Raw genomic sequence first — 16,113 nt, 5'->3', positions numbered from 1 at the left:
TGCATTGTGGGATATGTTCTGCTGTCTGCTCTGGTGGTCTTCTGATGCATGATAAAGCCAGTGTGCAGGAGTGCTAGTGTGTGTAGTGTGGCATCAGTGATGAATGTCTCTCTCCTCCTCTGATGCTGATGAAGGGTTTAGTGCTCGTGTGCTGGAGAGAGAGGAGTGATGCACCGCTGCAGAGACTCTCTCTCTCTCGCTCTGATGCACGTTTGATTGTTTGATTGAGTTTGATCTGCAGTACCGGCGCTCACCAGCAGGTGCCGCTGCAGACCGAGATTCACTCTCTGTGATTTCTCTAGCAAATTAATCCTTTAACATTTCCATTTTAGTTTAACTTAAAAATTATAAATGATAGATATTAAACTGCTAATTAATGCAAATGTAAAATTAGAAAAAAATCTGTAAATTGGTATATATAATTTTTTTTTTACTTGGAAAAGTACTATAATAAGAGATGCAGACAGATAATGATGGAATAGAGATGGTAGAGCCCATAAACCTGGTTAAGAAAGGATTGTGCATTTATTTCCCTTCATTTGTAGAGAAACATCACACACACACACACACACACGCACAGTTCTATACAATATGAATGAGAGTATTTCAGTGGATGAAGTCACTGCACTATATTTGGAGCACTCAGCGTTTTCTGTGTTCATGCACACGAGGTTTTGAAGCGATGAAGTCACAGCTCTATATATGGAGCAGAGCGTGTGTGTGTGTGTGTGTGTCGACTCCTCCCTCTTTCTGTAGCATCTCTGTTTCACACTGATAGTGAAACACATTCTCTTATTTCACCTTATAAGTGCCAAAGTGTTTCATTCTTTTTAATTCTCTGAAAACACAAGTTTTTCAAATTTGTATTTTCTTCTGTTTCAATTGTTTATTTACTTTTTTTGCCCAATTTATCTTTTTTATATTCCTCTTTATTTATTGGTTTGTTTCGCCCCATCCTCTCGTTTCCACTTCCTGTGTTTCTGTTGATCGCCCAGCATCTCCTCCTCAGCAGTAGAGAGAGAGAGAGAGAGAGCGAGAGAGCAGGCTGCCGGAGTGTGTAGGGCTCTCAGAGCGTGTGTGTGTTTGCTGAGGGAGGGACGGATCAGAGACGGAGGAGCTGAAGGGAGAACAGGTTCAGAGAGTGTGTTTGTGCTGGATGCTGGCCGTCGTGGTGATGGGAGTAATGACTCAGAGTGCAGCTGGATGCTGATGAGTGACATCAGTGTGAGTAACACACACACACACACACTACTGCATCACACTGCTGCTGTTTCCATGCACTCGTGTGTGTGTGTGTTTGATTTGCTTTGAGAATCAAACTGAAGAGTCATTATTATTAGTTTTATAGAAAAGTCTATGAAATGTGCATGTTTAGGCTATATGAACATGAGTGTTTTTCTATTATGTGTTGGATGTCGTATGGTTTCAGTTTCAGCACATCAGAGTCCACGCATAATTGTGTGCAGAATTATTCAAATCAAGCAGAAATACAAGAAAAAAATATAGAGAGGGAGAGACACTGTTTGTCTGAATGTGTAAATGTTTTATGACTTTTGCTGTTCTGCAAATATGAGCACAATACAGTCAGATAGTGTGTGTGTGTGTGTGTGTGTGTGTGTGTCTCTGAGGGACTGTATGCAGGTGACAGATATTAATGAGATGCTGAAACAATCACAATCTTTTGGGAAAAGGACAGAAAGAGGCTGTGATTGATTGTGTGTGTACTTGTTTTTACTACTTGGTGAGAACCAGAAGACCGCACAAAGATAGTACAATAAGGAAAGCTTGACCAATTTAAGGACCCCACAAAGACATGATCTTTTATATAAGACTATAAAATTACTAAATAAACCTAAACCTACCTGACACAGAAAACACTTAACAGCTTACATTTTTATATTTATTTTTTATTATCATTTTTAAGATGTTGCCAACTAAAGGACCCCACAAAGTAGTATAAACAAGGGTGTGTGTGTGTGAGAGAGATCAATGATAGTACAACCTGACGAACTAATACTGAACAGATGAAGGTTCACCATAGACAAACTGCACAATGAAGTACTAGATTTTAGTCTAAACGTGCTAAACTCACTGTCACAAAACAAGGGTGTTGCTATGCAGTTACTAGGGTGTTTTAACTGGTACCTAGTGTGAGGTGGGTGGTTTCTAGGCTGTCGTTTGTGGTTTGGGTGGTTGCTAGGGTGTTGCTGTATCTGCTGCGGTGTCTAGGCTGTCGTTGGCGGTTTGGGTGGTTGCTAGGGTGTTGCTGTATCTGCTGCGGTTTCTAGGCTGTCGTTTGTGGTTTGGGTGGTTGCTAGGGTGTTGCTATATCTGCTGCGGTTTCTAGGCTGTCGTTTGTGGTTTGGGTGGTTGCTAGGGTGTTGCTGTATCTGCTGCGGTTTCTAGGCTGTCGTTTGTGGTTTGGGTGGTTGCTAGGGTGTTGCTGTATCTGCTGCGGTTTCTAGGCTGTCGTTTGTGGTTTGGGTGGTTGCTAGGGTGTTGCTGTATCTGCTGCGGTTTCTAGGCTGTCGTTTGTGGTTTGGGTGGTTGCTAGGGTGTTGCTGTATCTGCTGCGGTTTCTAGGCTGTCGTTTGTGGTTTGGGTGGTTGCTAGGGTGTTGCTATATCTGCTGCGGTTTCTAGGCTGTCGTTTGTGGTTTGGGTGGTTGCTAGGGTGTTGCTGTATCTGCTGCGGTTTCTAGACTGACGTTTGTGGTTTGGGTGGTTGCTAGGGTGTTGCTGTATCTGCTGCGGTTTCTAGGCTGTCGTTGGCGGTTTGGGTGGTTGCTAGGGTGTTGCTGTATCTGCTGCGGTGTCTAGGCTGTCGTTGGCGGTTTGGGTGGTTGCTAGGGTGTTGCTGTATCTGCTGCGGTGTCTAGGCTGTCGTTGGCGGTTTGGGTGGTTGCTAGGGTGTTGCTGTATCTGCTGCGGTTTCTAGGCTGTCGTTTGTGGTTTGGGTGGTTGCTAGGGTGTTGCTGTATCTGCTGCGGTTTCTAGGCTGTCGTTTGTGGTTTGGGTGGTTGCTAGGGTGTTGCTGTATCTGCTGCGGTTTCTAGGCTGTCGTTTGTGGTTTGGGTGGTTGCTAGGGTGTTGCTGTATCTGCTGCGGTTTCTAGGCTGTCGTTTGTGGTTTGGGTGGTTGCTAGGGTGTTGCTATATCTGCTGCGGTTTCTAGGCTGTCGTTTGTGGTTTGGGTGGTTGCTAGGGTGTTGCTGTATCTGCTGCGGTTTCTAGGCTGTCGTTTGTGGTTTGGGTGGTTGCTAGGGTGTTGCTGTATCTGCTGCGGTTTCTAGGCTGTCGTTTGTGGTTTGGGTGGTTGCTAGGGTGTTGCTATATCTGCTGCGGTTTCTAGGCTGTCGTTTGTGGTTTGGGTGGTTGCTAGGGTGTTGCTGTATCTGCTGCGGTTTCTAGGCTGTCGTTTGTGGTTTGGGTGGTTGCTAGGGTGTTGCTGTATCTGCTGCGGTTTCTAGGCTGTCGTTTGTGGTTTGGGTGGTTGCTAGGGTGTTGCTGTATCTGCTGCGGTTTCTAGACTGACGTTTGTGGTTTGGGTGGTTGCTAGGGTGTTGCTGTATCTGCTGCGGTTTCTAGGCTGTCGTTTGTGGTTTGGGTGGTTGCTAGGGTGTTGCTATATCTGCTGCGGTTTCTAGGCTGTCGTTTGTGGTTTGGGTGGTTGCTAGGGTGTTGCTGTATCTGCTGCGGTTTCTAGGCTGTCGTTTGTGGTTTGGGTGGTTGCTAGGGTGTTGCAGATGGTTAATATGCAGAAAAGTGTTTCTCCTTCAGTGAGAAACACTAGTTAATTGTTTAATTAATTGAATAATTTATTTATTTTTCCTGTTTTAATGCAAAATCTTCTCAACAACACATATTTTGTAGAATAATTATTCAGGTTTGGAGCACACACACTGCTCTTACACACTCCGTGATAGAGGTTTCAGCACAGCACTAGTGAGTGAGCATTGACTCATCTAACAGCACTCATTAGTTTAATATAGGCACATCAGAAGTCAATGCAGGGTCTCATACAGACAGCTTGATAAACATGTGTAACGTTCTCGTTATAAACAGTGCTTTCATTAGTATTTGACAGTGTGAGTTGAAAGTATAATATAGTTCATTATCACCCTCACAGAGTCCCTTCAGTTTGTGTCTTTTAGAATCCTTTAAATTCTCTGTGTGTGTGTGTGTGTGTGTGTGTGTGTGAGACAGAATGGGTTCATCGCTAGGGCTCTGAGACTTCTGATAAACACACACACACACACACACACACACACACACGCACACACACACACACACTCCTGTGATTTGGCGTGTCAGCTGAAGTCTCTTCATGTGCAGGTAGTGAGTGGAGACAGATAGAGTGTGTTGTGTAGTTTTACTCAGAACTTCAGTTTTCAGACACATGAAAGCCACATTCAGACTCGAATTTAAATAAACTTGTGAACCCATGATCATCATCATCATCCTCCCTCAGCCATCTACTACAAATATGGACTCTGACAATTTAACCACCTTGCTTCAGGTTTTTGTAGTTAATTAAAACTACCTATTTTCTTTACTTGACAAAAAAAAAAAAAAAATATTATAATAATTCTAAAAAATATATATATATATAAAAATAGTAAATACCTTTATACCCAAACCATCCACTAAGGCTGCACAATTATTCAGAACAAAACCTGAATGGATTTAGTTAAATTGATTTACTAAAATGACACTCTTTTGGACCAGCATGATATAATGGAGACGTTTAATCAGCAGAAGAGTGTTTTTGTGTATTTTGTCATGGTTTGCTCAGAAATGGTTGAATGGAGGTTTGCTGGCGGTCGCCGCTGTACTCTGAATGTCACGAGTGACACTGAAACATGGCCACAAAACCATTAACCTTTACATTCACAACACACACATCTAGATATTCATCCAGCTGACTCTTTCTCTGAGGCCGGTGTCTGATGGATGGTTCTCTGCTGGTGTCTCATTAGCTGCTGTCCTGTTCTAATGCCTCACACAGTCACGCTGCTAATGCGCTTCAATCCGAACGCTATTTATATTCATTTGTGAACGTTTGATGAATCACATGATGAGTCTGTGTGAGGATACTGTGATTTAATTATTTACACGGGCTTTTCCCAAATGTTTTTTTTTTCCTCATCTGAACCTCTTTCAGGCAAAATATGTACTTGAAGCCCCCCTGAGATCAAGTTAATAATTTAATATTTAATATTTTTCGTTTAAACTTGTTCACGGTTCTGTGATGTTGGCTAACGGTCATTACATGCATGATTTTTTATTTTAAAATTCATTATTTTAATTGTAATGTTTTTTATTTGATTGATTTGTAATAAGGACTTTATTTAATTCTTATTTTAAATTTAATTTTAAATGTTGCATTTTTTTATTTAATTGCTTTGTATTGAGAGTTTTATTTTGATTCTTTTTACATTTAATTCTACTTTGATTTTATTTTTAGCAAGCATTTTTTATTTCTTTATCTTTATATTGTTTGAATTTAAAAAGTAAAAAATTGCATTTTTTGCCTGCTCAATTTGTGTAAATCTGCTTGAAAATGTAGATTTCCGTAAATGGTGTGATTTTCAGTATGATGCGAAAAAAGGGAAAATTAAAAGTATTTCCTACAAATCTTCCATCCTCCGCCTGAGTGAGTTTAACTTCATTCAACCGTTGAAATGTTTATATCTACTTGCGTGAATAATGATCTGGTTTATAATTATAAACAATTGAAGGAAACTGTAGCGCCCTCTTGAGTCCTGTGAGAGTTACACACTTTAATGGCTGTGTTTCTTGTTTTAAACCCGATTATTGATTCTTACTTTATAAACTCAAACACAGAGTGTCTCTCTCGTTCTGTTTCAGGGATTTTGCGTATGTGGCCTGTGATAAGAACACGCGTGTGTTGAAATGCCATGTGTTTCAATGTGACAGTCCTGCGGAAAGCGTCGCCAGCAGCCTGAAGCAGATCTGCTCGAAGGTGAGGAGCGAGAATCCAGTAATAATCCACACACATTCACAGCAAACAGACACTCGCTTTCATACTGACAAACTGAATCACTAGTCAGATGTTTATTATCATGCTCATTAATAATTAATGAGGATAGAGCTTCAGCAACCAATCATCTGTCCAGTTTGACCTGAAGCCTTTTCTGTCATTCTGTGGAAAATATCTGTGTTTACAGTAAATCTTTGCGTTGTGGGTTGTTTGTGTGTGTGTGTGTGTGTGTTAGTATGCGTCGTCCATCCTCACGTGAAGCTGCTCGCTCAGCACGTCCATCCACAGGCTTTGATTAACATTGAGCTCAGATTTATTGGCTTCAGATTAATGACCTGCAGGAGCAGAGAGACTGACAGGAGTCCTGTTGTCTGTTTTCTCAGATTATGGCCGAACGCAGGAGCATGGGTCCCGTTGCAGGCTCCTCGTCTCAGTTCAGCTCAGATGTCCCTCTGAGAGGTAAGAGCTTCACACACACAGGCAATGACGTTCAGTCACATGACCAATCAAATCTGGACATTTGGTGATTGCGATGATCTTTTTTGACTCCAAGGTCCTGTTTGAAGACTTTTGTAATACAAACGTTTATTTGGAACTAAAGTAATTAAATAATTTATTTTTCTAATTTTTGCATTTATTCATATAAAATAGATCAAATTATTTAAATAATTGAATTCCATAATTCCAGAAGTTTAACTTGAATGTTCTTTTTGGATTTGCTCTTTTTATTGCCAGGTAATTTATATATTTTATTTACTCTTGTGATTGCAGGTTTTTATTTGTAATTTATTTTATAATTATTGCAGTGTTTATTTCAAGCATTGTTTACAAAATAATTATAAATAATTACATTTCATGATTTCAGAAGTTTAATCGAATGTTCTTCAGGGTTTACACTTTGTTTTTATTTCTAGTCTTTTGTGAGTACAGGGTTCCTTTTTTATAAATAGCTATTTCTTTTTATTTAGCCTTTTTGCAATTTCCACCTTTTTTTTCTGTAATAAAAAAACTACGTGTTTTCAAACTTTTTTAGAATCACTTTATTACATTCCTACAAACTTTCAAAGTCTTTTTCTCATTTTTGTGATTACATTTATTTTTATGTTTTATTTTATACATTTTAGAGCTTGGCATAACATTAAAAAACCTTCCATGTCCTTAAAAACTTTAACACTATTAATTTCAGTTTCTAGAATTCACTTTTAAAATTGCCTCAGAAATCTCTCTTTTAAAAAAAATATAAATTAATGTTTAGGCACAATTAATATTCTACTTATTTGAATCAATTTAATAATCATAGTCTATTTGAAAAATAAGTCAATTTAATTAGTGAGTCCAAATTTTGTAAAGTGCTATTTTTTATGAACAAAACACACAGATGGCCTGAAATAAAATTGAAATGAGCTAAGCATGAAAATGATGCAAATCGCATTTTTTTTAGTTTATTTCAATGAAACTACATTTTTAATTAAAGAACTTAACGTGTATCTAAAGTGCTGCTCACATGACCCAAATGCTTGTATTTCATTGGCCAATGATGTTTTCACTGCGTAAACACAGAGATGCATTGTTTTGTTGCAGCTAAAACACATAAATAAAAATAGACCTATAAGCTGTTCTTTAAGGCATATTCATCTGTGTTGATGTAAATATATTTTGTGTGTGCGTGTATAGTATATGTGTGTTTGGAGGATTGTAAATTCATGCTCCAGCAGTACGAGTCCATAAATAAAGTGATGGTCTGTGCCGACCTCAGCACACGCTTACGCTTTATTTCATTCCTGCTGTAAATTTCTGCAATGATCAGTGGGATAATGAAAGCTGCATTTCTGACCCATTAAAATGCAATTAAATCACCAATGTTACAAATCACAGAATCACTGCTGCTGCATTTACATCCGTCTCATCTCTATCACAGCTTACAGCTGCTTCAAATACAGCTCGTCCGCTAGCTGTTTTATAATGCAATATGCACAGCACAGGATTTCTAGGCTCCTGAGGGATGCTTTGCTCTGTTTTCATCATGTCAGAGGTTCCCGCTCTGTGAAAATGCATTCAGAGCGTAGATTACCTCACCGGTGCATGGTCTGATGAGTGAAATCTTCTGCATGATGTTCAGCTCGTGTTTCTCATCTGTGTGTTTCTTCAGTAGAGTTTCCAACACCAAAGACTGAACTACAACACAGTTTCCATGTGCTTTACCTGGGAATGACATCAGTAGTGCGACCTATAGGTAACACACACACACACACACACACACACACACACACACACACTACACTCGCATTAAATAAACCATGTTACTTTACAACATCAGCACTGTTATTCAACTAAACTCATTCAAAAATGACCTGAATAATGACACTATTGTCTTCTTTAGAGCTGCTTTACAGCTGAAATTAATCTAGTTTCATGAGTGATTTATTTTGAGCTCCATTAATTTTTTGTTTATCAATGTGAAGCTGCTTTGAAACAAACTGTATTGCCTAAAGCACTACAGAAATAAGTGGAACTACATAAAAAAAATGCATTACAATGAGCTTGAGATGCCGGTTATCAAATATTATACTGATATTATATTTATTACTGAAATCTGTTTCTCACAACTGAGATCCAAAACAAGCAAGATTTGTAATATTATTTTTAGACTGTGATAATCAAATTAAGAAAAAGTGACTTTTCTTTGCATGATTCAGAAGAAGTCATTTTGAGGAAACTTTGAGTCTTAAATTACACAAATTCACATGTATTGCATAATTTAGTGTTTGTCAAGCTACAGTAAGGGGTTTCCTGGTGTTTTTTTTTACCTGACTTGATGGTGTCTTTTGAAGTGTTGATTTTGGCAATTTTTTGCATGGAAAACCAATGGGCGAGTCAATATGAGTCCAACTCAAAAGTTGTAAGAAAATTTGTACAGCCTTTCCAAAACACATCTATGTTTTGAAATTTTGCATGTACATTATTGACCTTAAATGAGAAATATTCTTTAAATTTGAAAAAGAAAAATACATTAACTAGTATTTTAAGCAATTCAAATATCGAGCGTGGATCAAATTGACCCCAACACAAAAGTCATAAAACAATTTGTGCAGCCTTTCGAAAACACATCTGTGTGTTGAAACTTTACACGCACATTCGTGACCCTAAATGAAAACTATTAACCAAATTTTAAGATTAAATAAATACTTTAACCAGTATTTTGACCAGTTTGAATATTGAGTGTGGGTCAGATTGACCCCAACAAAAAAGTCCTAAGAAACTTTGTGCAGCCTTTCCACAACACATCTATGTTTTGAAATTAGGCATGTAAATTCTTGACCTTAAATTAAAATATACACCAAATTTTAAAAAGAAATAAAATACATTAACCAGTATTTTAAGCAATTCAAATATCGAGAGTGGATCAAATGGACACCAACACAAAAGTCATAAAACAATTTGTGCAGCATTTCCGAAACACATCTGTGTGTTGAAACTTTACACGCACATTCAGGACCCTAAATGAAAACTATTTACCAAATTTTAAGATAAAATAAATACATTAACCAGTATTATTCGCAATTTGAATATCGAGAATGGATCAAATGGACACCAACACAAAAGTCATAAAACAATTTGTGCAGCCTTTCCGAAACACATCTGTGTGTTGAAACTTTACACGCACATTCAGGACCCTAAATGAAAACTATTTACCAAATTTTAAGATAAAATAAATACATTAACCAGTATTATTCGCAATTTGAATATCGAGAATGGATCAAATGGACACCAACACAAAATTCATAAAACAATTTGTGCAGCCTTTCCAAAACACATTTATGTTTTGAAATTTTGCATGCACATTCATGACCTTAAATAAGAAATGTACACCAAATTTTTTAAAGAAATAAATACTTTAATCTGTATTTTAATCAGTTTGAATATCAAGTGTGGGTCAAACCGACCCCAACACAAAAGTCCTAAGAAACTTTGTATAGCCGTTTCAAAACACATCTATGTGTTGAAATTCTCCATGTACATTTTTAACCTTAAATGAGAAATATTCACCAAGTTTGAAAAGTGTGGGTCAGATTGACCCCAACACATTGGGGAAAGCATCACGTCACTTCTGAGACAAGTCTTGTGCACACATTGTAATGATTTACATTTGTATGATGTCTTTTTTGAGCGTATTCAGATCAGTCAAGCAAAATTTATTTGTAAAGTGCTTTTCACTATATACATTGTTTCAAAGCAGCTTGACAAAGTCACTCTTGTGCTTCATCTCTGGATGCTGACAGTCATTCAACCTTCATTCTGTGTAACTGTAAGGAACTAATGTTTTGTCTCAAATGATGTGTTTCAGGAATGGATATGATAAATGGAGCGATAGACAGTCTGATGTCCTCCGCAGGGAAAGAGGACTGGACCCCCGTCCTGCTCAACGTCGCTGACGCCACAATTACTGTCGTCAAAGAAAAGGTGACGCTTTACATTCCTGTGACAAGTTCTACATTTCTTTCCGCCCTGAAACAGTTTGTGCATCAGACACTGTACATTCACAGAAACCTCAAACTTCCCACTCAGGCGTAAACATTCATCCAACATTCACATTTTTGTTTACAATTTAAGTTAACAGCAAAATGCACATTCATTTCCATCCCCGTATAGGCAAACATTTACAAACTAATCTTTGAATTTTGTCTGACATGAAATGTAGTCTAAAAGAAATGTAATTTTCATTGGATACTGATTTTAAATTTTAAATTTTATCAAGGTAATGTTACATCTTAGTGAGTGAATGCAAAAAAATGTTTTAAGTATGCTTTACGATTCCATTCTTAAATACAATTGAACTCATTTAATATATTCATATAAGTACTTTAAGGAGAGGAAATCACTATGCTTTTTGTGAAAAAACGCAAACTTTCTCGAAAACTAAAAACTCTGGGAACATTTTGAGCCAACACAAAAGTTTGAACGCAGAATGTTTATAAGGGAATGCTAAAGTTTTGTGACCTAATAGTTTGTTAAAAGGAATGCAAAACTTTTGTGAGTCAAAAAAAAAAGTTTCTTAAATCAAGCTTTTTGTGGGAAAAATGCCATTTTTCGAGAGCAAATGCAGCAATTTACCTTGTAATTACTGAAAGTGCTTTTTGTGTTAAAGCAAAAAACATCTGCTTCACTTTTCTGTATTTTAAGGAGCCCATAAAAGGAAATGCAATTGGGAAAAAAAGAGATGAGGAATTATTATATTTTAATTCTTTTTATCATGAAATGTCCTTTAGAGACAAAAATGTGTTCAGTTTTTTTTTTTTTTTGCAGATATAAGCTAATGCAATTTTGGGTTACAACCCATGAGGATTGATATCCAATAGTTTAGATTTATTCACTTACTTGGCAAACATATGTGCCAAGTTTGACAAATACACTTCACAGAAGTCAAAACTGTGCTTTTTTTTCCTGCTTGGATCCTGATTAAACATTCACAGGCCTCTGAAAGTAATTCAGAGCTGGTGGCATCAGACAGACAGGTTTATTGCTATCATTTCTCTTCTGTTTGGACAGGAAGAGGAAGAGGAAGTAATAGTGGAGTGTCGCGTTCGCTTCCTGTCTTTCATGGGGGTGGGACGTGATGTCCATACGTTTGCCTTCATCATGGACACGGGAAACCAGCACTTCCAGTGTCACGTGTTCTGGTGTGAACCCAACGCGGGAAGCGTGTCTGAGGCCGTGCAGTCAGCCTGTGTGGTGAGTGATAAACACACGTCACATGGAAATCACAAGGAATATTACTGATTAAATACAACTTTAAATCAAGCGAGGTAAAATATTGAGAAGCAGCGAATTAAAAGCTGTGGGCCAACACAAAATTTACTTACTAAAGTTATTCAAGTAAACCCAAAACTGATTTAGATACAGTTGCATTTTTAATTTGACACATAGACTGAATATTTTATACAAGTGTTTTAACAACAACAAAAAAAAGCTTTACGATAACAAAAAATATTAGCTTCACTTTTCAGTACTTTATGCGAACACAAGGTTCCCAGAGGACTTGCAAATGTTTAGAGCAAACACACACACACAAAAAGCTAAAGTTTCTTGAGCAAATGCCAACATTTTGAGTTAAAAATTTAGGGAGCGAACTCAACGTGTTGTGAGAAAACAATCATTGCGTGAGCTAACAAAACATTTGTAAACACATTTTAATTTTTTCTTGCATAAATATCTTGTGAGTGAATGCAACAGTTTGATAGCAAACAAAAAAGTGAATGAAATGCAGTAATTTTGAAAACAATCTAACAAAAGTTTTTTTTGAGTAAAACTCAAAGTTTGAGAGAACGCAATCTGAGTTAATGGTTTTGAGAGCAAATACAAAATGTTTGTGGAGGAACATAGCTTCTTGAGCAAAAGCATACATTAAGATCTACCAGAAAAGATTTTAGAGAACACAAAAATTGAGACTGAATGCAAAGGGAACATTGTGTGAATAGTTTGAGCGAATGCAAGCATGTTAGCTAACAAATGTTTTTCGAGCGAACAAAGTTCGGCAGTGCACTTGTTTTGAGAGCAAACTAAAAGCTTAGAAAGCAAATGCATTCAAGTTAGCTAACAAATGTTTATATGAGCGAATTTAAAGGTAGAAAGAATGCATGAGTCTGGAGAGTAAACGCAAACATTTTGTGCAAAGAAGATTTCTGGAGTAAATGCAAACCTAAATTTTTCAATTCAACTCAATGTTTGTGTTTGCTTTAGAAATTTAGCATTGACAGAAACGTTTGTTAGCTCACACAATGTTTGTGTTTGCTTAAGCAACTTTGGCTCTTTGAGAAACTGTGCGTTCGCTCTCAAATCTTTTGCATTCTCTTGAAACATTGGTGTTAGCTTACATTTGCATTAGCTCATTCAACTTTTTGTTCACACAACTTACGTTCACTCATAAAACGTTTAATTCAAAATTAGTTTTGAATGACAATTATACTTTCTGGTGTGAGAGACAGCATGCCACAGATTCTGTACTTTAAGTGTTAAGTCGTAAAGTGAGTGTATTGTACATAATTTAAGGGATAAATCTGTGTTTTTTTCTGTAGTTGCGGTATCAGAAGTGTTTGGGGAAGTCCGGCTCCTTGACTCCGCCCCCTTCCGACTCCGTCACCCGCCGTGTAACGTCCAGCGTCAAGCGCGGCGTCCAATCAATTATAGACACTCTGAAAAAGAAGCCCGCCCCCGAAGTTCCCCACCAATGACGGAACAGAATGGCTGTGATGGACCGCAGGGGTGTGTGTGTGTATTTACTGATGCAAACGAGAAGAGAAACAGGCCAACATGACAAAGAAAAAGACGAGCGAGACAAATGAGAGGATGTCGTCGGCGTGTAACTGCGCTGTATGAAGCATGCGTCTGCCTTACACGAACACATTCTCACTCAAGTATTTCGAGAGCATCAGTGTTCATGTCACGCTCAGATCAATGTTAAGTCTTCATTCAAGCCACAGTGTGTTTCATTTCAAATCACCCGCTCATTCACACACTTGGGAAATTGGATACTTTGAAAGGTTTTCTCTTTTTTTTTTTTTGCCGTTGGAATGTGTGTAAAATGTCAGAGACTATCTTCATATCACAATGTTCAGTGGGAATATTGTAATACATCAGAGTTTGTCTGTAACATCTGCTCAGTCTGATTCTGTAATGAAGAGCCAAATGGGGATTTTCTGATAACACACACACACACACACACACACACACACACACACACAGAAATACCCATTAAGTAAAACACTAAGGCCTGAAAGAATCCCTGCGCAAGTACACAAACACAGACGCAAATGTGTTCTGCTTTTGTACAAACTCTCTTGACTCAATCCTTACAAAGCAACATACTCTTAAAACCATTTCTCCACCAAGACTCCTTGAGGAACTGTAGAGGACGCTGATTTACATTAACGCCCGCCGTGCTGAAGATGCGAAACGTACTTGCATTGCATTATGAATAGTGGAACGCAGCGATGCATGAGCTGAGCTTGCTTTGCTAAGAGATTTTGTGTACTTGTGTTGATCTTTTCAGGCTTTCACATACATGAGGAGCAGAAGCTGCAGATGTCAACACAGGAATGTTATTTCTCACAAAGTGGGATTTAAACCAGATCCACCACTTAGACACTCATTTTTTACACCATATTAATGTACCATGTTGTGGAAATAAATTACATCAAAACAAAAGTGTCTCTCCATGTTTTATTTGCAAGTAAACTCAAGTGACATTGGAAAATCTTTATGTGTTTTGATGGCAGTGACACTCAAGTTCAGTAATAATGAGTTATTTGGGCTCTTGTAGCTAACGTTAAAAATCTTAAATAAAAAGAGTGTAATGCTTACTAATGAGTGTGTGTCAGAGCTATATATGTATACACACACTGTATATATACACATACACACACATACACACAGTGAAATAAGGCTGGTCACCCCAGGATGAACCAGAATAATGCCACATCTAAACCATAATTCTCTCTCTCTCACACACACACACACACACACACACACACACACACACACACACACCTTTCTACCTCAAACAATTTCAGAGGGAAATCATACATTAAAACAAGGAACAATAATGAAAACAGCAATGTTTGTTTGTGTCTCAATGAAATAAAAAGGCCAAAAGTAATAAATAATAATAATAATAATAATAACAACAACAATAATAATAATAAAAAAGTGAAAATAATAATAAATAAAATTAAATAAAATGCTCAAAGCTTTATTATAATTTTTTCTATAATATTTGAGCCAATTTAGCATAAAATGCATAAAATATCTAAAACGGTGAATCAGTTGAACTGTGGGTAAATGCTTCCTAAAATACTTTTGTACTTTATTTTATTTTAAGATTTAGAAGTACATTAATAAAAAAAGTGAAATAATAGTAACATCTAAAATATGTTTTATTTGTAATTTTCCTTAAATATTTGAGCTATATATTTGTATATTTTAAAATGCATGAATTTTTTTTTTGCCCGACTAAATCTAAACTTTCAGTTTTTCAGAAAAAAATTAAAAATAAAATAAAATTAAATTAGGTTTCTACTTGTCTTAGTGAAGCATGTTGGATCAGCATGTGTGTGTGTTTCTTCCAGGGTCACTGCTGTCTCAGCAGCACACACACACTCTTACAGTGAATAATTCAGCTGGAGTGTGTGTGTGTGTGTGTGTGTGTGAGGTTTTGCCCTGTTGATGCTAACACATGCAGACATGAGAACTGAATTATTCAGTACGTCCTGCCCTCTTCCTCTTCCTCCTCCTCCTCCTCCTCATCACACATTTATTGCCCGTCCCGTGGTTCTGATGCGGCTCCGGTCCCAGATTACACTCATCATGTTTGTCCTTCAGCAGAACATGGGGTCAGACACTGAAACAGACCCTCATCAGTGACCGATGTGAATGAGAACGACCGACCGAGGTCATCCGATGCAAACATGCTGCTCTTTCATCTGAAGTCTTTATTAGTCCCATGTGCGTCCCTCCGTACAGATGCATCATAAAACCACACGTTACAGGAGGAGAATAATATTCCCACACATGTCTAATAGCCTTTTTATGAGAGCCTTTTAAGCGAACGACTATGATCTTTATTAGTGGAGGCTTGATGATGTTTTCCTGACTGTCAGAGCAGAAATAAATATGACAGATCACTGTAATCTAACTCATCGTATATGATACGCATATATCACGTGGTTTACTGGGGTTTAACTTTGATCCAGCAGGAGTCTCTTCTCTTTCTTTCTCTCTCTGTCGTGTTATTTTTAGCTGCAGATGAAAGCAGAGGGAGGGGAAGAAAGACGGGATTCCTCAACAGACACACAGCAGGATTAGTAAGAGGACACGAGAAACAAAGAGCGTCTCCATCGAACCCCAGAGAAACTCCCAGCATGCTCCGAGCATCAACTAGCAAAACAACATCTGACACGGAAACAACCAGAATGAAAGCAGCTCACAGACTCACTCCATCCCTTTAGTTTATCATCATTTTTAATTACATACACACAGAAAAATAAAAAAATAAATTAGTCTTGAAGATATTTCAGGAAAATAAACCAAAATACATATTTTAGATTTAGATTTAGAT

General features: G+C 37.5%; 1 protein-coding gene across 5 annotated transcripts in view; it reads left to right on the top strand.

The window, feature by feature from the left end:
• LOC128027400 (amyloid beta precursor protein binding family B member 2) overlaps window positions 1-14,204 on the top strand; it is a 24,429-nt gene extending 10,225 nt beyond the window's left edge. For 2 of the 5 annotated variants that reach the window (XM_052615004.1, XM_052615001.1), the window contains exons 9-14: window positions 5,870-5,984; window positions 6,386-6,461; window positions 8,152-8,235; window positions 10,348-10,463; window positions 11,550-11,732; window positions 13,076-14,204. In XM_052615004.1, coding sequence (XP_052470964.1) covers window positions 5,870-5,984; window positions 6,386-6,461; window positions 8,152-8,235; window positions 10,348-10,463; window positions 11,550-11,732; window positions 13,076-13,231 — 730 coding nt within the window. In that variant the 3' untranslated portion in view covers window positions 13,232-14,204. Of the gene's footprint in view, window positions 1-1,049; window positions 1,225-5,869; window positions 5,985-6,385; window positions 6,462-8,151; window positions 8,236-10,347; window positions 10,464-11,549; window positions 11,733-13,075 lie in introns of those variants that run through there. The other 3 variants (XM_052615006.1, XM_052615002.1, XM_052615003.1) reach the window with 3 other exon arrangements.
• The last annotated feature ends 1,909 nt before the right edge of the window (window positions 14,205-16,113 follow it).

This window comes from Carassius gibelio, chromosome A14 (assembly GCF_023724105.1).
Source record: "Carassius gibelio isolate Cgi1373 ecotype wild population from Czech Republic chromosome A14, carGib1.2-hapl.c, whole genome shotgun sequence".
Taxonomy (NCBI): domain Eukaryota; kingdom Metazoa; phylum Chordata; class Actinopteri; order Cypriniformes; family Cyprinidae; genus Carassius; species Carassius gibelio.
Note: the sequence above shows the minus strand (reverse complement) of the source record. Positions and strands in the feature narration are given on the sequence as shown.